Genomic DNA, 25,443 nt, shown 5'->3' with positions numbered 1-25,443 from the left:
TGGACAGCAAAGGGTTAGAAACAAATTTCATGCTTATCTGCCACAATTTCAGTTTGTTTGGGCTTCTGGTGTTGTTAATTTCCTACACCCATCCCCTGATTCTTAATCATTTAACCTGACATTATCAGAGAGGCTAGAGATGGGTCATTTCTTACAAGTTACCTGAAATCTTTTTTGGAAGTGTGTAGGGCATAGATTATAAGTGAAAAGCAAAACAAAGCAGGTTTATCCGCATTTCACAGATGGAGAGTTGAAGTTCAAAGTCATGAGGTATCTGTACTCACACGACTGTTATGTCTCAGGACACAACTAAAAACTAGGTCTTGGGAAACTTGCTCCAGAGTGCTTTTCCTTCCATTTCCCCCTCTCTCTTAGAAATCAGAATACTTCAGAGCAGGGAAAAAAAGCTTGTGTGAGAGTTCAGTAACGAAAAAGAGTCTCTTGTTTCACTACGGCTTACTCAACTCCTACACAAAAAGCTCGCTGGGGTGAGAAAGAGGTTAGGTCTCAAAAGGAAGTCATTCCCCCAACTTGAAAGAGATATTTGGTTCTCTTCCAAAGGCAGGAAAACCTTTTAAAAATAAATCAATTCCTCATTTTAAGAACAACCATGTAGAGCATGTATGCCAGATCAAATGCCACGTCTGAGAAAATGTCACCATCAAAGTCAAATACACCAACTAAACCCCCCAAACAGGATAAAATCTTATCTGAATTCATAAAACACAGCTGTCTTTCCTTCTAGTTTCATTGACTCTAACCTTATGCATTAATTCTTGCTTAAATAAGCATACAAAGCATTTAACAGTCAGAAAACCAGATTTTTCTTTTAAAATTCTTTCGACTCTGCTCTTCCGGATTCTTTCCTCCTCCTGACTCACTCCTCTCTGGAGGGTTTGGTCATGTGCATGTTCTAAGGGTTGCAAACGCTCTCTCTCATCCTCTTTTTCTCTGCTGTCCTCTCTCATGCTGCCCCCCACCTCTCCTCCTTCCTCTTTTAATCTGCACTGCCACCATTACCAACACCATCACAACCTGAGTTCCATCCTCCCCACCAAGGAGGCAAACAGGTCCTGGTAATGCATTTAGTACTGCTAAGAACCAGGAGATGTGAATTCTATTCCTTTGGTTTTTAAAATGATTTGTGGTATTGGTATGATAAATATGAAATGATTTTTTTTTTACCAAAGGATAGAGCAGATGAGTCAGTATGTTGGTATTGCTGAGTGGTCACTATGGGAGAAGAGAGAGAAATGTGGGTTGAGGTCATGTGGTGTTGGATTTACGTTGGAGATGAATGAGTAGCACATTTGTGTGTATGTGTGTACGTATATGTACGTTTGTTTTCCCAGCACCACCCACTGAAAGGACAAGAAACACATGACGAAGTAGTCATAAGCTCACCTCACATCCAGATCTTGGTTTCTGACTACAGTCTCCCTAGAAATGGAACCAGGTCTGCTTGGAGACACAGCTGTGCTCAAGACTAGGCCAGGGAAGTAAAAGTGGGCCTGGAACCCCTGGTGCCCAGGAGCAAGGAACCACTCAGAGAATAATGAGGGACAGAAGAGCAGCTTCACGGGGCTCCCAACAGCCGATTGCCAGCATCAAAAAGAGTAATTATGTTGGAACATTGATATAAAAAGGAATAAGTGAGAACCTAATGAAGGGTTTTTTGGGTGATAAAATATACATCACAAAATTTACCATATTAACCATTTTTAAGTGTACAGTTCAGTGGCATTAAGTACACTGACATTGTACAACCACCACCACCACCTACTATTTCCAGAACTTTTCCAATATGCACACTGAACCTCTACCTATAGAACAATAACTCCCCACTGCCCCCTCCTCTCAGCAGCCATCAGTCTATTTTCTGTCTCTTTGAATTTGACCTTGTAGGTACCTCGTCTAAGGGGAATCATACAACATGTGTCCTTTTGTGACTAGCTTATTTCATTCAGCATAAGATCAAATTTTGTCCATGTTGGAGCATGTGTCAGAATTTCATTGCTTTTTAAGGCTGAAAAATATTTCATTGCATGTGTGTACCACATTTTGCTTATCCATCATCTGTCGATGGACACATGGGCTATTCCTACTTTTGGCTGTTGTGACTAATGCTATGAACATGGGTGTACAAGTATCGGTTTGAGTCCCTGCTTCAAATTCTTTTGGGAACACACCCAGAAGTAGAATTGCTGATCAGAAGGTTAGTCTATGTTCAATTTTTTGAGGCCTAGTGAGTTTTTAAAAGGAGGGAGAAGGAATACTTTCTCTACAGAAAATTACCAGCCACCTCAGAACCTTGTTTTAAGACTCATGTCAGGACCCAAGTAGACTGACATGAATCAGAACCCTACCGAGGCTCTCTCCAGTCCTTCTAACTTGCCTTGAGCACCATTTAACATTTTGAGACTTCAGGTATCAGAACCATGAAAAGATATGGGTAGACCTAGAAGGCAGATTTAGATTTGAGGATCCCTTCAAGTTCTGAAATCTATGACTCCATAATCGTACTTCTTGAGTGCGATTTAGGATGAATCTCCCTTTGAATATATTCCTATTGGGGGGATGCTTTAGGGCTTTTCTTCACAGAACTCTAGATGGAATGAATGCTTTATTTCAATATTAACCAAGAATCTTTAATCACATTTAAACGATCAGCTGGAACACGGTGGGAACATCCCATGCTCATTATGCCAAAGTACACTGCCCTCGGGTGGGTCCTACTGCACATTTAGGTCTGGTTCCCAGTAAATGGCCTCTGGGCAGCTCACCAAGGAGAAAGCTTCCATGCATGACCCAAGATGCCCCTGGGACAGCCAGGGAGAGATAGAATGTTCCCTTTGGCCCTTTCTATATCAGGCAACTAGGATATAATTAGAAGGCAGCTCCCAGAACAGATGTATAGGGAACTAAGTTAGAAAGTGCCTAACTTAGAAGGGGGAGAGGAGTAAGGAGGCATATTATCTGGAGATGTTCTAGGATTCTAAGATTATTTGATAAGTCATGAAGCAGTCCAGCCCTTGGGGAGGAAGGGAGATTCTGTCAGAACTAGCCGAAGTCAGTGAAAGGTCAAATTGTCTCTATATTAGAAATGCCCAGTAGATTTGAATCTAAGGCCCCAAGTATATGGGGCACAGGCATTTTCTCATCTCATTAAAAAATAAAATAAAAAAAGAAAGTTTATTTATTAAGGCAGGAAGGAATAGAGGTTAAAAGGACACCCTTCCCAAGGTGGCCGTAATGTTGGGAAATCCCAGAATGTCCTAATTTTATTATTCTCCAATTCCAAGATGGGTCCTCCATCCCTGTGAGGTTCTAAAATCAAAGATTATTTAGTTATTTCACTTTACAAACAAGGAAGCAGTTCACAGAGGGCCAGAAACTTGTCCAAGTTACCCAGCTAACCAGCCACAAAAGCACAATTCCAATTCCTGCTTTGCTCTCCAGAACAGACCTTACTTACTTTTAAGCCCCAAGAGTGCCAATCAAAAACGTTCTTAAACTTGCTAAGAAAACAGAAGTCACAACATTCTAAATATGGGGCCCATGAGCCAGCTCTGAAAGGTGCTGGGTTTCAGGGCCCATTTCTCCCCAAGACGAGAACTTGGAAGTACAACCTGTATGCATGCCTTTTTGGGGAGACGGGAGAGATCATGTTCACACCCCTCTTCTTTCTCTTGCTGTGATTTTTCCAACTGGATAAATCAAACTCATGGGCAGGACAGGGAGTCTGAAGGGATTGGCAATGGAGCCAGTTGATACTTATACTTGCACCTGAGACAATCCAAGCAGAACCCAAAGCTGAAGTGAGTCCCCTTCACATCATGATCAGAACATACTCTTCAGGTTCTATTTGCTCTTTCTGGCATGGGTTCAAAGGTCATTGCCACATTCTGATTGTTTCAATTTGCAAAATAAATTTGACATAATCTCTGGCTTTACTTCTCTCTTGTAGGGAAATAAAAGTTAAAAGTATTTTCCCTGCAACTGTTTCATATCTACTTAACAGAAAGTTGTTTAATCCTCAAACTTCATCCAATGGATACGCTAATCCTGATATATTTTTTTAATTGCATGACCCCTTCATGTAAATATTGATTAACACTGACAGTTGTGTGAGCTAGGTGGATCCCAGCCAGGGAGAACAGTGACCAGGAATACAGATTTTAAGATAGAGAATCCTCCATTCATATCATGTACTGCTTTTATAATCTTTCCTGTCAATACTAACCCAAGACCTCCCTTGCACATGGCTTTATACTACCCAAAAAGAGGCTCTGCCTGGGAAGTCAGGCCACCTAGGTTCAGTTTCCAGCTCTGGCATGTAATACCTGTGCAATTTGGCAACATTATTTAACTTCCATAAACCTCAGTTTCCTTATTGCTAAGTTGGGGGCAAGTGATAGTAGTCACACTGAAAATTATTTAGGATAAAATGATATATTTTCAATAAAGCCTGGTAGAGGCACACATATTATAGTGCCCAGAAATATACACAATAAATACCCAGTCCCCACCATTAGGGAGCTCCCTAAGCTTGGGAAGAGGTGGCCTATGATAAGTTCTATGACACAGGTGACACACTCAACACTCTTTACGCGGAAGCATGTCAGTCGGGTCAGTCTCCTGGCCCCTGCCCTTTCCTCTCTTCTATGTTGTTAGAGGCCTGCCCTGAGGGTGAGGGCCAGGGTCTTCCAGAGCTAGTGAAGACCTATGGGTAAGTCTATCACATTCTGGGTTCAATATTAGAAATGTCACATGACTCAGTTATGAGCCACATTCTCTACTCTCAGCTTTAGCCCTAGCAAACATGACTTTTTGGTCACCACATGCCTTACTCCTTCATCTTCCTTCTCAATTACTTTAGAACTCGGTTGGTGAAGAGGATATTCTTTATTGAGTCTCTCCTCCAGCTCATCAGCAAGCAGTTCTTCCCTACCACACCACTCTGCTGGCCCTGTGTGATTCCAAACTGCCACGTGGTGATTCAGCTTGAAAGCTGTGGCCCAACTCTCAGAGCAGGATACATCTGCAGTTCACCAACCACACCCCAAGACCAGAACATGACCAGTCCTAACCGTCTTATGCTAGATTTTGAACCCCATGACTGTGCAAGGCTTCTCGATTATCCTGCAATGCAAAAACAATCTTTCCAAGTGCCAAACATTCCTTTGGAAAAAGAAAAGCATGGCCATGTAGACTCCCTGTTCCTTTTTGTCCAGTGTCACAATCCCAAAGGTAAAGATGTAAAATATATCACAGGAAAAAGAGCTCAGTCATCCTTTGAGACTGTAGACATTGCCCTTGGACAAAGCCCTCACACAGCTTTGATTTATATTATCTTTACACAAGGTTTTAATGTCATTTCACAAACAATTATTAAGCCCAAAGGGAGATAAATAGGACAAGTTCTAGAGGAACTCCTAGTCAGAAGTGGGAGAGATGCATAATTAAAGAATTCTCATGTAATACAGGAAACACAGGGTATTCACTGAAAAGACTACAACCTCCCTCTTCCTAACCCAAGAGTGGAAGAGGGAGGTTGTCCAAGAAAGTTTACTACAGTATTGGATGCCTTATTCAAGATGAATAAATGAAGTCACTATTTATGAGTGCAGAGGGAATGGGTGTCAGGACGTTCTGACCGACGGAGAACATGAGCAAATACAGGCATGGGATCGGCGGGAGATCACAACCCATGAGGGAGTGCTGATGAGGCTGGGCGATGCCAGAGCCAAGTTCAGGAAAGGCCAGAATATGTCCCTAAGATCACCTGTGTGGGCTCACTAACAAATTCAGATTCCTTTGCCCTAGAAGTCAGTGGATAGGCTTTCAGCAAACTGGCCTGCATCCATGTCAGGCACCAGGGCTACAAAGGTGCATAAAGGCACATATGGTCCTTGGCCTTCATGGAGCTTCCATCCTAGAGGAGGGCAGGACAGACTTGGCTGAGCGAAGAGAGAAGGGAGGAGCGGGGGGGAACACTGCGCGCCAGGCTGGGGACTTGAAGGAGCATCGGAAGAGATGAGGTTACTGGGGCCGTGGGGATGCTGCTGCCAGCAGTCAGGATGCTTGTAAGAAAAACAAACCCAATCTGGCCTGTATTATTGGGTGGGTTTTGGTTTTTTTAAATACCAAAACTAGGATGTAACAAAACTAGAGATTTCTTAAGTTTTTCACCAAAAAAAGCAGTACTTTCTTTGGGCACCGCCTTTGTCTAAGACATGAAGTGACGTGGGGGAGACAGCCAGGTGACAGCTTCACACCACAGGGGAGCCAAGCACTAATCAGGGCATGTGGCAGCACTAGGGCACTGCAAAGGGGGTCCCTGAGGACGTCACGGGCCACTTCCCTAAGGGAAACAGAGAGACCAGTAAATCTTTGAAGCCTTAGGGGTCTAGACTAGTTGTCCACTGCATCTTCTCTTGGGCCAACGTTTCACTTGGAGAGCATTTTTAGCTCATGCCATTCACGTAATTCATAAAACAAGTATGTGTCAAGTATGTACTATTGTTATGGGTTGGATGCATCTCTAAGTGTCCTGGGTGGGAAGGGCTATAAGGCATTATCTGCCATTCATATTAACATCTAGTGACAGAAATTCCTGCCGCCTAGAATCAGGGAAACACAACTATCATAAGTAGGTTCTCATAACCAAATTAAGGGAGGACTTGAACTTGCATGGGGGTTAGGAAGGACATCAAGTCACATCTCTGCTGACAATATCATCTCGACAAATACGAAAAATAAAAACAACCAACTTAAACCATACTGATAGTGACTTGTCCTTCATAGATAGGAAAGTGGTATACATGATTCAAAAAGAAAAAACTCTTGGTTGCCCCTTAAAACAAAGCCCATTGACTGGGTAGACACAGACATGTGGACAGCCAGAGCCCACCAACTGCTTGTCCAGCCTGGATCTTTCTCTCTGAATGAGTGAAGAAATGACCAGAAATAGCATTGTTTGTTAGGGAAAATTCTTTCTCCAATTCTTTAACCTCTTGTCATTAAAAACAAAACAGAATAGAATTCAAGAAATTTAAAAGACATTACACGAATTCTGCTTCATCTCTCTGCCACTGACTTAAGATCTCTGTGAGGGATGTTCCTGTCTTGTGAGGGGTGATGTATGAGAACAGAAGGAGATATGGAAGGAGGCACAGGAAGGGGACCACTCATTCATTTGAAAAGAGATACTGAAAAACCTAAAAATTGGTATTTTTTCCAGGAAGAGGATGAGGACACATCTGCAAACCATACACATTCTGGAAAGTGGGTTTTCTCATTGGAAGTCTGATATATGTGACTTTCTGGTTGTTATCCTGGTCCTTTTAGTGTATCTGAAAACAACTCCTGGTTCATATGAAATACAGCCTATATGGATATAGTATATATAACATTGTACTTGATATAGTGTCTTGTTAATTAGGAAGTTAATAATAAAACAAATTTTAAAAATGTTTAAATTTTGGTGAAAAAAGTAACCTGTTCAGGACACAGCAGAATATGATTTCTGCCTCTGAAGGTAGGTTATCCATATGTTTAAATTTTGTAATCTCACCAGGAGCCAGCACAGCCCTCATTTGAGGAAGGAAATAAAAACACGGAGACCTTTGGTGATTTGCCCAAGGCTTTGGTGATCTGTCCAAGGCTGTTGAGGATGTAAATGACAGGAAGGGCAGGAATTCAATCTTATGTCAGCTAAGGTCTCATTCTAACTGCACCAAGAGCTACCACTTGACCTTGGAAAGAAAGACTTTCTTGTTTGGGGTAATTAACTAACCTTGTTAGAGCTCTGCACATCAATGATTCAAATCATGATGATGATAGTGGTGGTGATAAAACCCAAAATGAAGCTGCCACACAACTCCCCAGGAAAGATATTCTATGTCAACGCAAAGCAGAGGTTCATGGAGAGGGCACAACTCAGGGCCTCAGGGAGAATTGGTGGCCACTGGTCAACTACAATGGTCTCCCACAATTGCCATCTTTCAACCACTTCCCCTGCTCTCAGTATAAAAGGAAGGCAAAGAACCTAGAGGCACCTAATATACGACATACTTCTTATTATCCTGAACCTTTTGGCAACTAACTCAACCTTAAATATTTAAGTGATTAAAAGACTGGGGTTTTTCAATGAGAATCTAGAAAAACCAGTCATCTTCCTACCATTAATAAATTATGCCCTCACGCACAAAAGCAAACAATTTCCTAACCAGATCCTCTAAATGGCCAGCTTCAACAAATGCACCCACATCTTCATTTTAATTACAGATAGAAAGTGCCAAAATATTTAAAAATTTTATTTAGGTAAAGTACAAAGCAATAGTAACAATGCAAAAGCTATTTTACATTACTTTGGATAATTCTTAATTAAACCTGACAGTTTTAGGTGTCAGAGGTCAAGATGAACTGCATGAGATACAATGTCCTAGGGCTCCCTGAAACATTTGAGCTTCCAAAAAGTAGAGTCAATGAAAAAATAAAGCCAACTGTTCTGGCTTCTAATAGATATGGCTAAAGGTACATTTACCGGTAAACACACTCACCCACTTCCACGTACACATACACACACACACCTTTTTAGCAATTTGTTTCTGTTGGATTAGTCACCATTTGAGCACTGTGGCTCCAGGAGGAGAGGATTCCCCACTCTGGGCAAGTTCCCTGTGAATTTGATAAAACCAAATAATGACAACAGAACATTGGTGGTAAAAAGGGGCTCATACCAAGTTTTATTTACATGGCAGAAGGTCGAGCACTAGACTCCTGTCTGCCTGTCTCAGTCTCTGCCCCAGGCACTGCTTCCACTGGTGGCTCGGTCTCCACTTCCTCCTGCTCCCCAGCACCAGACTCTGTGCCTTCCCTCTCCTCTTCTTAGCATGGGGCTCCTCAGCTTTTGCTTCCAGCTCCCCTCTGCCCTTCCCCCTGGCTGATTGAGTGACTGACAGTTCACTGCAGGCAGCTCTTCTTAAAGCAATATCAGTCATAAATAGTTATTGCCAAGGGATATGCAAACAGGACCCTGTGCAGTTTGCTAAGTATTAACTCATCACATGTAAACAATGGGCAATATTAAAATCAGCTGAGAATCCTGGCCATAAAATTTCCATTTGCCCTGCAAGCACCAACCCCCCCAAAAGCTTTTTATACAGAGAAAATGCTTTCTAGAATGTTTTGCCTAGGATAATATTGCAGAGCCTATTAGTATTGACCAATTAATAAGAAAATGTACCTCTCAAATCAACAATAGTAGCTGAACACATGATTCCCTTGGCAGGACTCCAACACAAACCCAGGGGTTAATTTATATCTTGGCACATGTTTACAGCATTCATTCACTGGTGAAGTAACTAGGTTTTCAGAGAAGGTGGGTCTAAGAGGACAGCAGCACTGACACACCTGTTACCTCTCTACCATCAGAAAGTGTGAGCACAGCTCTGCCACAAGGAGAAAGCAAATTGTGAAGGATTTTAGATATCACAAGAATTTTACCCATATCACTGATAATGATTCTAGCTTTTATAAAGAGTTTTGAATTATGAGAATGTTTTACATATTCCCTTTATATTTTAGGGTAGCAAAAAAGTTAGAAGCAAAGTAAAAGACTCAAGGCAAATATTTCACATATATTGGATGGATGGATAGGTGTTCAAATAGACAGATGGTCCCACTAGTTTCTGGATTATTTGTAACTTTGTGAGATGTTCCCCTTTTCACCTGATTTTTTAATGCATTTCTTTGGATATGGTAGCTTCATAGCTAGCTTTGAGGTAGGGAAAGAAATGAACATTTCAATGATCAAATAAATTTCATTACTCACAGTTGGCCTAAAAAATTACTCATCTCCCAAGCTAGACTTAATGGGAAGTGGGTGGTCAGATTTCCTTGTGATGGTGATTAAGAAGAAAATCACTTCTCTCCTCATCCTACTCATTCCCATTTTCCAAACTCCTGTATTTCAGGCTCTGATAGCATTTTTCCAGACTAATGTAGAAATTAATCAGAGAACTATATGGAAACACTCCAGCCTAGGATTCTGGTAGAGAATTTGTTGTTGTGACACCATCCAGAACTCCAAGTTCTTAGTAAGGAGAAATGAACTATGCGATTTTTAACATCCACTAGGACATGGGAAGAAAGAGCCCGAGTTTAACATTTGCCAGAGAACCAGCAACTCTGGGCCACAGCCAAAGTCTGAACATCGGCCTCCCTGTTCCCAGAGGCTTCTGCAGAATCTGACTTTTCAAATTGAATGAGGAAATGGGACTAAAAAATATATTTTAACAGATGTTTTAAAAATTAGAAAATAAGAGGGTCTTAAAATATTTCAAGGCTTGAGAAACTCTTCTATAAAGAGTGATATAAATTGACCATTTTTACTTAACTATGCCTGCTTTCTTTGCATGAGTCTTTAATAGACTCTTCTAGAGCTTTAGCCTCTTGCTTTCTGAGAATGAAAAGTTAAGCTGGAATAGTTACAAAAACCCAAGTATAAGACATCATCAAAGCCCTTTTTGGTATTAAAAAATGTAATCTCCTGTGATCCTGCCCGTAAATTCTAGACTTCATCACTTAAATGCGAAGTTGGATATTTAATGTTTATGTTTTATATCTGGTGAATTACCATCTCAATAAATAAAAATATCTACTCATGATGAGTAAAAATACAGAGCTACTTAATTTCCTAATGTAATGTCTCTACTCACAATATAAAACTGTAAGACATTTTTTATTATAAACAAAATCCATTCCTTGGGAGTGTATCAACATCACCAGCATTGCTGATTCTTTACCAGTTAAAAAGAAATTATAATTTCTATGTGACTAGAGCAGGAAAAGGAGGGCAAGAAAGCACCATGGAATTGACTTCCTGAGGAGGAGATGCAGCTTCTTTTTCTCCCCTGACCCCCATCCAACCCCAAGAAGCTCTCAGCGTGATGCTGTGCTAGGTCCCTGCAAGACTCAAAGGAAACACAGAACCTGCCCTGAAATAAAAAATGTCACCTGGCGGTGCTGTCAAGGCTACCATCACCTCATCTCATCAAGGCAGCCTTGCTGGGCGCAACACAACAAACATCCTCAGTGACAGCCACTCGGTTTGCTTCTGGGTGAAGGTTAATTAGGTCATCCCATGGAAAAGATTATCAGAAGTCTCCCTCTCGCTATGGAAAGGTTGATGGGAAAGTGGAATCCAAACTGAAAACCCTGAAATAACGTTACGTTAGATATAGCAAGAGCTCTCAACCTTGGCTGCCTAATTAGAATCACCTGGGAAGCTTCTTCGAGTCGCTCCAAAAGCTCAGGCTGCATTCCAAGAATAATACTTTGCTCTGAGTCTGGGGGCGGTACGCTGGGCAACAGCAAAGCTCCCTAGGTGATCCCAATGTGCAGCTAAGACTGAGAGCCATGGTTGAAATGTCCTATTGTCCTATATAAACCCAGCAATCAGGAGAGGGGGGTCTCAGAGGGTCAGAGACTCAAGCCACGAGACAAAGGCATCCATTTACCCAGAGGTAGGGCCTGCAAAACTTCAAAGAGAATTAGCAGAGGCCTTGTGAATCAATTCAACCTCCAAAAGTTAGCCATTTGAGGGGCTCCAGTGGGCCAGGTGGCCCACCATCTCACCTGTAACTTGGAATTCAGCAAAAGTTTCCAACAGAAAAGTACAATGCTCTCTGAAGGAAGGGCACTGCAGACCTCACACTTCTTGAAACATAGTGGAATGGCAGGCAAAATACTCCTCTTACTGTTTAATTATTAACTTTCCTTTTGCAAAATGTTGTTTTTGTTTCTGTGATGAGCCCTGGCAATGAAGTGTGTGAAGTCATATGCAAATATGATGTGACCCCAGTGTAAAGAGCTACTATAAGCAGAGGGCAGGCAAGAAGTTGAGGTCAGCTGTAAAAAAGCTTGTAGAACTTACTCTTTTTTCTAAGGATCACTGAATATAAAACTAAAAGGCTTTTCAGAAGTTAGGCAGGGCTGCCCTTTGTCCTTAGGAAATTTTGTATCTAAATCATCCATGCAGATTCTGCAGAACCTTGAAGAAGATCAGAAATACTTCCTTTACTGCAGGACAGGCCTAGAATGAGAATTTCTGAAGTTGGAGACACTACAAACGGCAAAAAATATGAAGCTCTTCAGGCTTCAGTGAAATCATCACTAGTAAACATGAGTTATAAGCTAACTCAGGTTTAAGAGTCCTGCCACTGAGCAAATGCCTTTGTAATATTTATTCAAGAAGTCATAAATTCTAATATATGTTCATACGATACTCGAGAGGCATTCTGATAATTAAGGCTTATCAACAGAGTGAGCAAATATATATGAATCATTTCTTTAAAAAAAATGTAGGCAAGGTAAAGGAAATAATTTTCAAGGCTATATCTTAATTGAAAAAATATGTTGGTTAAAAACCAAGTGCTGAACTACATTTCTAATAAATTTCCTTTCCTAAGCAGCCCATCAAGTAAAGGCAAAAATTTTCAGTAACCTAGCTGAGCAATAATCTCCCTAACACTTAAAATAAAACTTTCTAAAATGACTTTTAATTCCCTTCTACATACTTTCAAGAAAGTGTTCCCAGCTCTGAATAAATCAGATAATGGCAATAAATACTCAGCAGTAAGAGGTGGGGGAAGATTGTGCATCCCTGTGCAGGTGAGAGCTAACTAAGGTCTTGTGCATCCCTGCCCGAACTAATCCATTGTTTCAAGTGATACAATACTTTGTAAAGAAAACATGTATGGTGGTTCTTCCACTATTTACTTAATACTACTGGCACCCCTGTCCTTTTGTCATTTTATGACCTAAACCTGGTACTTTGTTACAAGCTGCAGTTTGGAATCAGGACTAGCCCACAGAGAAAATTGTTCAGAGACAATAGAAAAGGAATGGGTGACAATGACCTCAACAAGTAATAGAGGAAACAATGAGTCCATTTTTAGGTTTTAAATTTGCCCCAATAATAATAACCTTCTGCTTCTCAAGTGCCATTTGTTGTAAAGTCCTTCCTTTTGCTCATGTTGGCTTCTGAAGTAGAGCATGTGTTGTCTGCATTTAAGAGATGGGGAAATGCAAGACCACAGAGGTTACATGACGTCTCCTAGGACTAGGGTGGGCAACCCGTAGACTAAATCCACTCATGGCCTGTATTTGTATGACCCATGAGTTAAGAATAGCTTTTACAAATGGAGTTTACAAGCTTGTTCATTTACACATTGCCTCTGGCTGCTTTGGCACTACAACAGCAGAGCTGAATAGTTGCGACAGAGACTCTATAGCCCTGAAAGCCCAAAATATTTATTCTCTGGCCCTTTACAGAACAAGTTTGCTGATGCCTGCCCAAAATCCACAGGGGAGCCATGAGCAGAGCCCAGATTTTTGGGACCTAATCCAGTGTTCTTTCCATTCAAGCTTCTGCCTCTCCTCAAGCCACTGCAGCATGGAGTTTATTCCAGGCATCTGTTTGAGGAATAAGAGGAAGTTTATGAAGCAATGAAGTAGGTACATGAAGTCGAAAGAAAGAGGCATTGAGGATGGAGCCAGATACAGCGAATGAGGAGGAGCCGGGAGGTACGATTGCTTCCTAGTTTCCCAGGTCTGTGGGACGGACAGGAATTCTGCTCCAGGATGGGCCATATCCAGAGTCTCACCCAGGCCTTAGATGACTTAAATGATGAGATCTGAGGCCTTTTGAGTTGACATTTAGATAGATTTGAGACTCGGAGCTGACACTGGAATGGGTTAAGACTTTGGGGATACTGAAAGGGTGTGAACATATTTTGCACACAGGATAAACATGAATTTTGGGGGAAGCAGAGGGCCCAGATTCACTGTACTGGGTTGAGTAGTGATCCCTTGAAGTTCATGCTAACCTGAAACTTCAGGAAGCAACTTTATTTGGAAATAGGGGTTTTGTATATGTAATCACATTATGAAGAGGTCCCACTGGCTATAGAGTGGGCCCTAATCCAATGACTGGTAACCTTAAAAGAAGAGAGATTTGGACACAGAGAGGAGAACCCTGTGTGGACACAGAGACGCCGCTGGGAGAACTCCGTGTGAAGACAGAGGCAGGGACTGGAGGGACATGTCCATAATCCAAAGGACGAAGGACCGCCAGCCACCAGCAGAAGGCAGGAGAGAACCAGTAGGAAATGATCAGCCTTGACTTCAGACTTGCAGCTTTCGGGCTGTGAAAGGATGCATTTCTGTTTAAGCCACCCAGTTGGAGGTACTTTGTCACAGCAGCCGCAGGAAACTAATGCAGGTTAGTGGGCAAGTGGGCACAGCCTTATGAAAAAGAATTAGAAGCAAGAGAAAAGAGGAAAGTGGTGGACTGCCAAACCCCATAAAACATTTTATTTAAAATTTAAACTCAGGGTGCCTCGAGAAGATCTTGAGGGAAAGTAAAACAGAAACCCAGAGACCTAGATTACTTGATCTGATTGGTAACACATGTTCCCAAGGTAAGCGGAACTGTCCTACACTCGAGCCTTACATCCCAATAGGTCTGCTTACAAGTCCATCCCCAAATTCCCAGCTTTCTCCCATCACCCAATATGACCAGTAAGCAAAACGCACCCTACAAAAGAGGAAAGTAGATTAACTAAAAATTAGAAGGACGTTCCTGAAATACCTCTTCTCTGAAATAAACCTAAATGTCCAACAATGGCCTAATTTTGGAAATACCTTGTGTAAGTGATTAAAAAGGAATTGTACACTTTCAAAAAGACAGAATACATGCACTGAAAACTGTGTAAAGAATCACCACACTCCCTGCTGGAACCTCCTGGTGGCTCAGGAGGCCCCTCCCACATGACCTGGCACCAGACCCACTGAGGGCTAATTCCCTTGCACACCTGCTTTTCAGCATATCAAGAAGGCTGAAGCAGGACACACTCAGTCATTCCTTCAAGAAGGCCAGGAAATGGTAGTAAAGACATGAGGCTGCAGACAAAACACAAAGGTAAGCCTCAAATTTGGTGCATGCTGTATTTTCCTAGGCAATCCAAGGACCAAGTAATAAAAAATGTAGATTAATTGCTTTAAAACTGTTCGTATATCAGATAAAGGTAATATATATATGAATACAGGTGCCACAGGTTCATGACAAAGTTGTCCTTGGGGCCCATACAAAACCCCAAGCTAAAAAAAAAACAAAAAAAAACCCCCAAGCAATTCTGGCATTTCAACAGTTATATTCTTTTTAACAGATCCACAAGAAATTTATCTTAGTGTTTTTCTCCTTATTATCAGGCCATGTTGTACCTTAGTATCAATTATTTAAAATGAACTCTATTTGTAATCCAGACTTTTTAATGAACACACAGCTTTTTTCTATGCATTTGCATTCTAACATGCTATATAAAATTTTATTTGCCTCCTCCTCCCATAATTTTCCTAAGGTCTTAAACAGTGGTGACAGGAAAGCAAATGCCACCTTGATACCATAACTTTATGAGAGCCCATTGCCAGATGGGACATAAGCAGCATTCTCATAAATCATCCCTTAGGTCCTAAGAGGTACTAGCTCCCAAGGTAAACAAACAAACAAAACCCACTGATTTTGCTGAGTAGTCTGCAGGCCATTTATGAAAATATTTCCTAAGACTAGAAATTTTAGAAAAGTTGGCCACTTTTGTCTACTGAAGAAATTAACTGCCTTATCTTAGCTGAAAAAAAAATGTCTTCCTTTTCTCAGCATCTGGAAAAAGCAACCTACATCACTGCCCCCATTTCTGAATCCCTGCACCCTGGGAAGCACCACACTACCCCCACGATCAAACTCCTGCAGAAATAAGACCACAACGCTGACTAAATTCATCACACTCCTCTGGAGTCTGAGCTCAAGAGCTTCTCTGGGCCACTGACCAAAGCACTCAGTAAATCTTTTTGTTCAAAGACATATGTTAACCAGAGTAGGAAAGCATGCATTCACAAATGGGGCGCCAGTGCTTTACCTTATTCTGCTCACACACATACGGTATCCTTAGGGTGTCCATGGCTTTGATCATGGCTTGCATGGCGGTGAATATGTTTTGGTAGACCAACTTCGTGAACCCCTTTCTGTCTTCATCACTGTAACCAGATCCATGGATGATTCTCATTTGCTTGATAAAGGTGCTTTTGCCACTCTCACCAGTTCCTAAGAAGACAAAACAAGTGATAAATGCAATCAGTAACCTTCAAAAGGAACACACTGAGAAAGAAGCGCCTCCTGCAAGTGCTGGTCTGTATCTCCATTAGTAGGTTGATGGGGCGGACTTGGACAGGGCTGGTGCAAGGCCGCTGCAGTTTCAGGCTGCAGGCCAGTACCATCCTAAACCCTGGGCAGAGGGGCCCTTACCCTGTGCCCTGCATTTTAAAAGGGTCTCTCTCTCTCTCTCTCTCTTTCTCTCTCTCTCTCTCTCTCTCACACACACACACACACACACACACACAATTTATTAAGGACACATGAGTGTCTGTCACTCAGAGGAATCCTAAACATCAGCTCTGTGACTAAGTCTGTTTAGACACCAAGGAACTGCTCCCCCACATTCCTTGCCCCAAGTACTTCTAACAGTGGGCAACTGGGTCTGAAAGATTTTTTCAGAACCTTTCAACTGAAGGGTTTTGCCATTGCTAATCCCACAGGGCAGTGATAGACGCTGCCTCCAAGTGCAGGGAGGAGCTGAGCAGCAGGAACACCTGAGCAGGAGCAAAGTCTCCTGAATTTGTCAATTCCTTCCTTTTGGATACATTGATACAATTGTTCTCTGAAGAATGAACCACCAGCCCCACTATGCTATGTGTACATTCTTGCACCTGCTCACATTCCAATTTCTAGTTCAGGAGGTCCTCCAACTGGTAACACTTGCACATGGCAGTCATGGAACATTTTCTAAAATCAAATCATCCCTACTACTCTTAGATTTGTATAGATATCCAGACATAACACGTATGAAATATGATACCAGGGCTTTACCTTAACATCAGATTAGGATATTGCTTGAAAAGACAGTTTACAAGTTGCAGAAGTGATAGAGACCTATATGATGGAATTAAAACATTTTCTAATATTTTATGTGATAAGGATAATTTATTGCACCTGAATCTAATATACTACATGTCAATTATATCTCAATAAAATAAATAATTTATTGTGTGAGATCTATTACCATGTTGGTAACATATATACCATATATTGTATTTATGGTTCATTTTCAAATCTAAATACTGCTTTAAGAATTTGTTAATTCAAATTGATAGGCCCTCAGCAGGGAAAACTTTCTTCAAATTGAAATCCCTGAGAAACTATCTCAGAACTAAAACCACTCAAGAAAATTTAGGCATTCCAAATGGGTGAATTGTATGGTGTGCAAATTATATTTCGATAAAGCTGTTGTAAAAAAGGAAAAGTGGTCTAACAGTATTTCTGTCAAAAGAACACAAATAACATGAAAATCTTAATTAGACACTACTACATGGTGCTTTTGCTCTGAAGGCAAAAAATTACGGAACAGGAAATGATTTCGTTATAAAATCTTCATTATTCATCCACATCTCATTGACCCAAAAGAACATGCAGAAAGTGCAATTACAAAGCCAATCATCTCTGATACTTTCCCGCCTCTTAGTCATATAAAAACCACAGCTGTACACTTCTTTTTGACATTTTAGTTATAGAGACATATTTGTGATAGGAAGAGGATAGAATGTATTGATACTGGTTTGTTAGCTTGATTATAACCTGTAACTCTTTGGGTTTATGGGATGTGAGACTACAAACATCAAAGCAGGGCCTGTTGTAAGGGCTCTGAAAACCACTCAGGGGACTTGTTCAATTTTTCCTTGTGGACAATTTAGATAGTGTTAGTATTTGATATAACTTTTCCTTGTAAGAAAAAAACATTCCTTCAGATTGATCTTTCCAAGACACAAACCTGCTTTCCTGTCTGCCTCCCCATCCTTGGCTCCAAAACTCCCATCAGGAGGAAAGACGGAACTCCTCGCTATGGCCACCACAGCAGCACACTCCCCCCACGCTCTGGGCTCCAGCCATGCTGGATGCCTTTCAGGCCCTGCCTTTTTGGCAGCCTTTGCTCATGCTTGTTCGCAGACAACGTGTTTCACTAACCACTTAGCCCAGTAAGTGTAGGGCTTGGGAGTCACTCACCTGGGTACCATGAACGCTGTGCCTGCTACAGTCACCTCTCAGAATGGCGCAATGCCAGAGTGAATGGAACAAATGTGAGAACTTTTCTTCCGTTGGTCTTATATCATGGACAACTGCATAAACATACGATAGGACTTATCTAAAGAGGGTTGCCATGAGGCCAGGTGCCCCTGAGGCTGCTGTTTCACCATCTGGCTGCCCAGATCCTACATGATAATGTGAGGGCTTGTGTGAGGACCCTGTACTGTCTGAGCCTGGCACAAAGTGCCAGATGAGATTAGAGCTCGGCTCTTGCAGAATCTTCGGATCCCTGCGCCTCCTCCCATCCAGGACGCTGCCATGCTTTCCTCCATGCCACCCCAGCAGGGTTGACCTCTGGTCCACTGCTACCTTACCCCAAGCAAATATTAATACTTCCACATTCAATGCACCACAAAGCTGATGTGAACAGAGGTTATACAACTATCTCAAGGCAATGTGGGATTTTGGCCCTGAAGTCAGAAAAATCACTGAAGACTCAGCCTAAACTTCTATGAAAGCAGAGAATCTTCTCAGCTATAAAGGCCATTCACTTACAAGCCAACCCCACCACCAGCCCCAAACACACATTTTTATAAAGTCAGTGAACTTTGCTTTTGGACATGGAATATTTCAAAAAGAAAATGTTAAAAGTGTTTTTAAAGAGCAACACAAAAGAAGATATGAATGTATTTGATCAACACTAATATTTAAAAGTATTCTTCAGTTCTAGGTTGTGCTTATTTGAAGAAAACCACAAATATGGAGCCAAAAAGAACAGTTTAAAGGCAAAGAAGAGAGACTGAAAGAGACACACACCCCTCCCCAGGGTTGGGGAGAGAGTGTGGGCGAGTCTCATTTAAGCCTCAACACAGCCCAGTTAGTATCCTTTTCCAGAAGGGAAGCTGAAAACCAGGAAGATTACATAGTTTATTTAATCTTCATCCAAAGTCAAAGTTTGGCCAAGGTCACTCAGCTTGAAAGTGTTGGGTCTGCGCTGGTATGTGCACTTCCATGATAACACCATGCGCTAGTTTTACACTGAGTGTTTCCCCAAATAAATGGCCAAGTCACACTGTCCTATCGGCTTCAGCATGGTCTTCATCTGGTATGGAGATGGCAACACTTGCGACTTTATCTCAATCCTTCAGAGCTCTGCTCTAAACGAGATGGTTCCAGCAGCAGATGGGGGCAGGGCTCGGGGGGAGGTGGGGGTCTCTGCAGTGACAGCTGTGACCAAGACCACAGGCACCAGGAAACTCAAGCTAAGGGTCGGAGCTGAGTCTCCTCATCTGTTCTAAGCAGAAACTCAACACTCAGATATTAAGTACAATTATTCATTTACTCTACACAAGTAAAAGAAAAACCTAAGGTATGTGATTTTTAAGATGACAATAATCGGTGATTGGAGAATTAGGGGACTTCACTTTTACACCCCACCTAACGGGACCCATGCTTACCCAAAGGTGTGGTTTGGGTAAGCATGGGTCCACTGTGCTGTGTTTCTTATGTCTCTGTGAGGGCTTTCTGACCAGCTCCCCGACAAAATCACCATGCTGGTGGGGGCATGCGTAACTACAAGAATGAAGGACAACATGAGCCTCTCCCAGGAGCAGCTTCTTGTTCCCAGGGGATGCCTTTGCTTGGAAGGCGAACTTTGGTGTCCCGTTACCAAGGGATTCAATCAGAGGTTACATAGGAGGGGGGTGGGCGCCTGGGACCACAGCCCAGAGAGGTTTCACTCCTAGACCCAATGCTATTAAAACAGATGAGGAAAGGAATAAAATGGCAATCCCACGTCTAGATTCTGTTTCAAATATAAAAAAGGGAAATAACTTTTCTTCCCCATTTAATTTTTGCTTTACCATGTTCATATTTGGAAAATAAAACCAACAATGGTTATAAGTACTTTTGAAATTTCATTAAGAGCCTGCTCTGTTTGAGGTTCTTGCTAATCATCATCCTTTTGCAACTGTTGCCTGTAATAAAATCAGCAGGTAAGGTGATCTGGCCAGTAACAGAGATTCCCCAGAGGGCCCGCTGTCTGACTCCTTGCCCTCTGACCTCCGGGCAGGAGACCAAACTTCACTGCAAAGCTCTGCCGGTGATCCTCTGTCTCCCTCCGCCCCTTAAATATGAGTTAGTTCCCTTCCTTGGGTAGACACCCTCAGTAAGTGGTTAAACTGAACATGCTTATCTTTTTGGCATATACTCTGGCTCTGGCACAGTCAGCAGACACAGAAAATTGGTTTTCTATTTTAAGCGAAGGCTCACCTCCACCAGCTTCCTGCTTTCCATGGGTGGAGGCTTTCCCACAAAGACGCTTGCTCCTGGCAGTCACTTAACCACTATTTCTCAAAACGCCATCATTTGTATACCTATCTTGTGAATTTTTTTCATATCCATATACCACCTGTATGATGATTTAATATTCAAAAATATTTTTATTTACATAAGCTCATTTTGAAAGCTTGAAACGTGAATGTCATAAATGAAAAGCTAGTACCATTTGCCAATTAAGCATATTATAATAAAATAAGATTCCAAGAATATTCCAACTAAAAACATCGTCTATCACCAGTGATCTGAGTATCACACTGAGAAACAATACAAATTATTGTCTTTTTGTGAAATTTACCCTTTTATTTTCCCTCTTTAAAGGAGCTTTCCCCTCTTTTGCTCTAGAGGTTTCTGGAATTCTACCCATGAACCTCATCCAGATACAAAAAAATGGAGGCTTAAAACTCACGAAACTGAAAAGGGGCCAACAAAATGTCTTCACACTAAAATTCTAACCTCTGTTTGAGATTTGAGAAGGCAATATGAGATTCAAGTTTCAGCTTAATTTTGAATACACAGAAAGGCTCATAGAGGAAGAAAAAAAAGTTGCTTTTTTAGGAGCCAGGAGGGAAGAGAGGCCAAAGCGAAATAAATCCTTTCCAAGTGATAGACCAAGGACATCTAAACAGAGAGCCAATTGTTTTAAGTTTTCCTGCAGTCTTTAGTACAGGCCGCTCCCTGAGAGCCGAAGCAAGGAGCTGATAAAGCATCTCAGATGCGCAGGGCCATCTCCAACAGTCTGCAAGGTTTTCTGAAACCACCTGTGAGAAGTCACTGTTTCTTCAGCTCAGTTTTATAGAAGATGATGCAAACAGCTCAAAATGTAAGTCAGAACAAAAATGCGGACACATCCCTGCCCACTGGTATAAATGATCCATGAGACCAACAGAGGTTGACTGCATGGACAGGGCCTTGTTTCTCAAAAATCAGAGCACACAGTAGGAGCCTAATAACTATTCTTGAGTGGGAATTCACTGGCGAAGCAACCAGACAATCCCAGTTTTGGAATGCAAGAGGAAGGGGGTTTGCTTGACCAAGGGAAGACTAGAGGCTGATTGGATGGGTCTCTGAGTGCACAACGCCACCACACAGAGGACTGGGCGCCCTGTCGCTTGTCTTTCTGGGGAGAACACGCGGGATCCGTGCCAGCCACACGGGGAGGCTCAGGTTCTGTCTCATGCTTTCTGGTAGTGGGGCAGATGAGTCATGAAGATCCTTTTTGAGCCGTTCTCAGCAGCAAGGAGGGCTGCCCGAAAGAGAGCACCTGACTTGTGGGGACTCTGTGTGGGCCCTGCCCGCTCATGGCTGACCTTGAGCAGTAGCCACCCCAGGCGGTGGGAGTTTCTGCACATGTGTGTACTCCAATTCTGGGGCATCTTAGCTAAAGATACTGAGATTTTTCAGAGAATCTGGCTAAGGCTGGGGAAAATTCCACATGATGTCTGATTGTTATGATCAGAATGCTTGTTTCCCCCTAGAATTCATATATTGGAAATCTAATGCCCTAGGTAATGGTATGAGGAGGGCCTCTGGGAAGTTATCAGGGCATGAGGGTGGAGCCTCACGAATGGGATCAGGGCCCTAACAAGAGGGCCCCGGTGAGCCCCCTTGCCCATTCCACTGAGTGAGGACATGGAAGTCTGCAGCCCTCCAGAGAGCTCTGACCAGGGCCAGGCCGTGCTGGCCCCCTGATCTCTGCCAGCCAGCCTGTGGAATGGTGAGAAATAAACTTCTGCTGTTCATAAACTCCCCCAGTCTGTGGTATTTTGTTATAGCAGCCCAAACGAGAACTAAAGACATTACCCAAGCACAGAGCAGAAGGCAATGGTCGGGGGTTGAGGGCAACAATTTTAAAATGCAGGTCCTTAGGCCCCCTCAGTTCAATTGACTGGCCCTTGCAGGACCCTGGGAATATGCATTTTGAATGAGCACTCGGTTGTCTGTGTCGGGGGCGATAGTGGGACAGGGGGTACTGATGCACCTAATCCATCCTCTGGCTGGGAATCCCTGCTCCAGGGCTCTCACCAGGGGAACCTTTGCTAATGGAATTCCCTGGGACTGGAATGCTCAAGTTTCCAGGCTGTGTTCACTTTAGCTGATGGGTTGTCAGGCCAAGTACCAATTTCATTTCTGCATGAATAGACTATCTCTGCAGGAGCTCTGTTTTTCAATTTCCAGAGGGAAAACATTTTTAAAGCATCATCAAGATTCATTATTCAAGTCAGGCTTGCCTGCTTCTGCCCAGCCCCCATGGCACCATCACAACCATGTCACCTTCCTCAGCTTCTGTGCTTGCAGAGAGGAGGTGCTGTTTTTCACCTGAAAAGGAGAAGCAGCGATCCTCTGCCTCGGAACTGGAAACCACTGGAGACAGGGGTCATGGCTGCCCTCTTGACAACAGAGGTGGATACAAGGCTCTTGATACCAAAATGGAAAGAAAGAAATTCAGTGATGAGGCTCAATAGACAGTTTGAGATTTAAGGGGGAGAAGAAGAAAAACAATAAAACAATACAGCAGAATTCAAAAGATGCTCTTGTATATTTTATAGTCTTTGTTTCAGTAATCTGTAAAATCACCCTTAGGGACTAGCCAAGAAGAGCCACAATTCCAAGTATATTCTGCCACTTTCTGTCACTGTTGGGCCTCATTTTGATCAAGGAGGTATTTTCAAGTCCAAATTTGATTTCTAAATAGTTCTTATGTCAGGCAAAGCCAAATGATCATGCAAACAATTTTTAATCACAAAGAATTTTTGAATAATTGTTCCCCTAGTTTGAAGTATCAAAAATAATGTACTCACCTATTTGCCATAAGTACATTTAAAATTTCAAATGCAATGGGATGACAAGGCTAAGTTTTACTCTAAATTAATTTGAGCTATTTATCTATACAACCAAATTCCTGTAATTTGTATATAAATGTGGAATTCTTTAAAAATTCAACACAAGTGTTTAGCTTAGTATTAACAGCTTATGTCAAGAAACAGTTGTCTCATCTTCCTACGGTAATGCATTAGAGGGGGTGAGGATTTAATAATGTGAGTAACTGTTGAACCACTGTGTTGTATACTTGAAGCCAATGTAAGATTGTGTATCAACTATACTTCAATAAAAAAAGAAACAGTTGTCCATGTTGATATGCATCACTTATATGTAGTCACATGATCCACATATCTTTGTCGCTTGCCAGACACTAAACCCAACTCTTCCAAAAGGAGTTACACGATTTTGTTCATTCTGTGCCTAGCTCATCTTTGTAATATTCTGGAAAAGGAAGAAAATATACAGAATCTTAATAATCAAATGTTTGTTAGTGACAAAACAGTTTGTTAGGGAAAATGTCCTGGGTATCAAATTTCCCAAAAAATGAATAAACCACAAAAAGGATAGGGAAGAAACTATTCAAATAAGTTCTGTGGCTTACAGCTCAGATATTACTGATTCCATTAGAAGTACAACTCGTTTCACTTGTAAGGAGAATCATGAGATCACTTTCTGCTGTATGACACTGAGTCATAATTGTTTTGCTTTCCAAAAAGACAAATTGGAAGAATTTTCATAGATGGTTTCAAAAATTTCCATAGTTTACTGCTCCTCCTAAAAAGTGACATCTCCCCCATTCTTGCAGAAATGTTCGCCAAACAATCTTTACACCAGATCACCAGTAAGACTCTCGGCCTTTGAGTCTTTGAAAGAATATGAGAAGTAATATAACACTAGAACAGTTAACAAGAATGAGTCTAAAGTCAGAACTTGTTCTTGTACAAGTTACACTTGTTCAAAAGTTTGATTTTGTTCATGCCATAAAAGAAGAGAAGAAAGAGTAGAGCAAAGACAAAAATATACTCAAAGGAAAATAAAGAAGCTCCAAAAAAAGACAGTGGATTTGGAATGTTTAAGTCTCAAAAAAGGCAGACAAAAGACTAGGTCACCATTTTAAAACACTGAAAATTTTGCTGATACACCAGCAACTACAGAACATCTCATTCACTCTTCTGTCCTTCAGCTCCAACCCCAAAGATAAATTTAAATAAAAATAAATTAAAAGTTAACCAACAAAAAAACAAAAGTAGCGATGAGTGCAATTTTAAATAGAAGATCAGATTAAGAATGGAAACACAGGAATTCTGAAACTGCAGGGCTTTAAAGGTGTGACACACCATCACCCATGTTGGATGGGGAAGTTTAGAAACTGTTCTCTTCAAGTCCTTCTCACCATGTGGGCAGAATATGAAATTCATTTTCTCCAGATTTCGGTAAATATACAAATAGGTATATGACATTATTCAGCCCATTATTATGATCAAAATATGTGAATTCACCCTTGAAAGGTCCAGTTTAAGAACAAATGGGTAAAGTAATAGCAAGATATTGGCAAGGTTACATCAGCCACTTAAAACTCAGGCCATGTCATTTTTGCCCTTCCAGTGGGTCTGCTGATTCCCAGGCCAAACTGGTCAACTCCCCCCCGCACTGCTTCAGCATCAGTTTTCCCATTAATTTCAGGTAGAAAGACTCATTTCTTCTTGTTACTACTGTTTCTTTACATAGCATTATTGTGTTTGTCATGATTCTACCTTTCAACCCCAGCATCTCGGACACCTGCCATGGAGTAGGTACTCAATAAATGTCTGAATATTTGAAGAATTACCTGACACCACCTTTTTTCAGCATTCCTCTTCTCATCACAGCCTTGGAATACTTCCTACCATTTAATTCAGCGGGGCCTTTCCCAACGTAAATGAAATATGCTCTCTCACTTTAATTCACCTCTCATCCCCCAAATCAACAAACAAGTCTGTGCCTACTCAACTCTAGGGTCTCCATCCAATGTCTTCATTACAGTTTCACTCTCTGAAAGAAATTTCTGGTTTACAGCTGTGAAGCAGGTAACATCACAATCC

The 25,443-nt window shown here is 41.7% G+C and overlaps 1 protein-coding gene across 1 annotated transcript in view; it reads right to left on the bottom strand.

The window, feature by feature from the left end:
- Positions 1-25,443, bottom strand: part of GNA14 (G protein subunit alpha 14) — a 148,076-nt gene that overhangs the window by 49,865 nt on the left and 72,768 nt on the right. The window contains exon 2 of the mRNA XM_036893479.2: positions 15,984-16,168. Coding sequence (XP_036749374.1) covers positions 15,984-16,168 — 185 coding nt within the window. The remainder of the gene's footprint in view (positions 1-15,983; positions 16,169-25,443) is intronic.

Source organism: Manis pentadactyla, chromosome 3 (assembly GCF_030020395.1).
Source record: "Manis pentadactyla isolate mManPen7 chromosome 3, mManPen7.hap1, whole genome shotgun sequence".
NCBI classification, from domain to species: Eukaryota; Metazoa; Chordata; class Mammalia; order Pholidota; family Manidae; genus Manis; species Manis pentadactyla.
The sequence above is the reverse complement of the archived record's forward strand: the minus strand, read 5'-3'. Positions and strand labels throughout refer to the sequence as shown.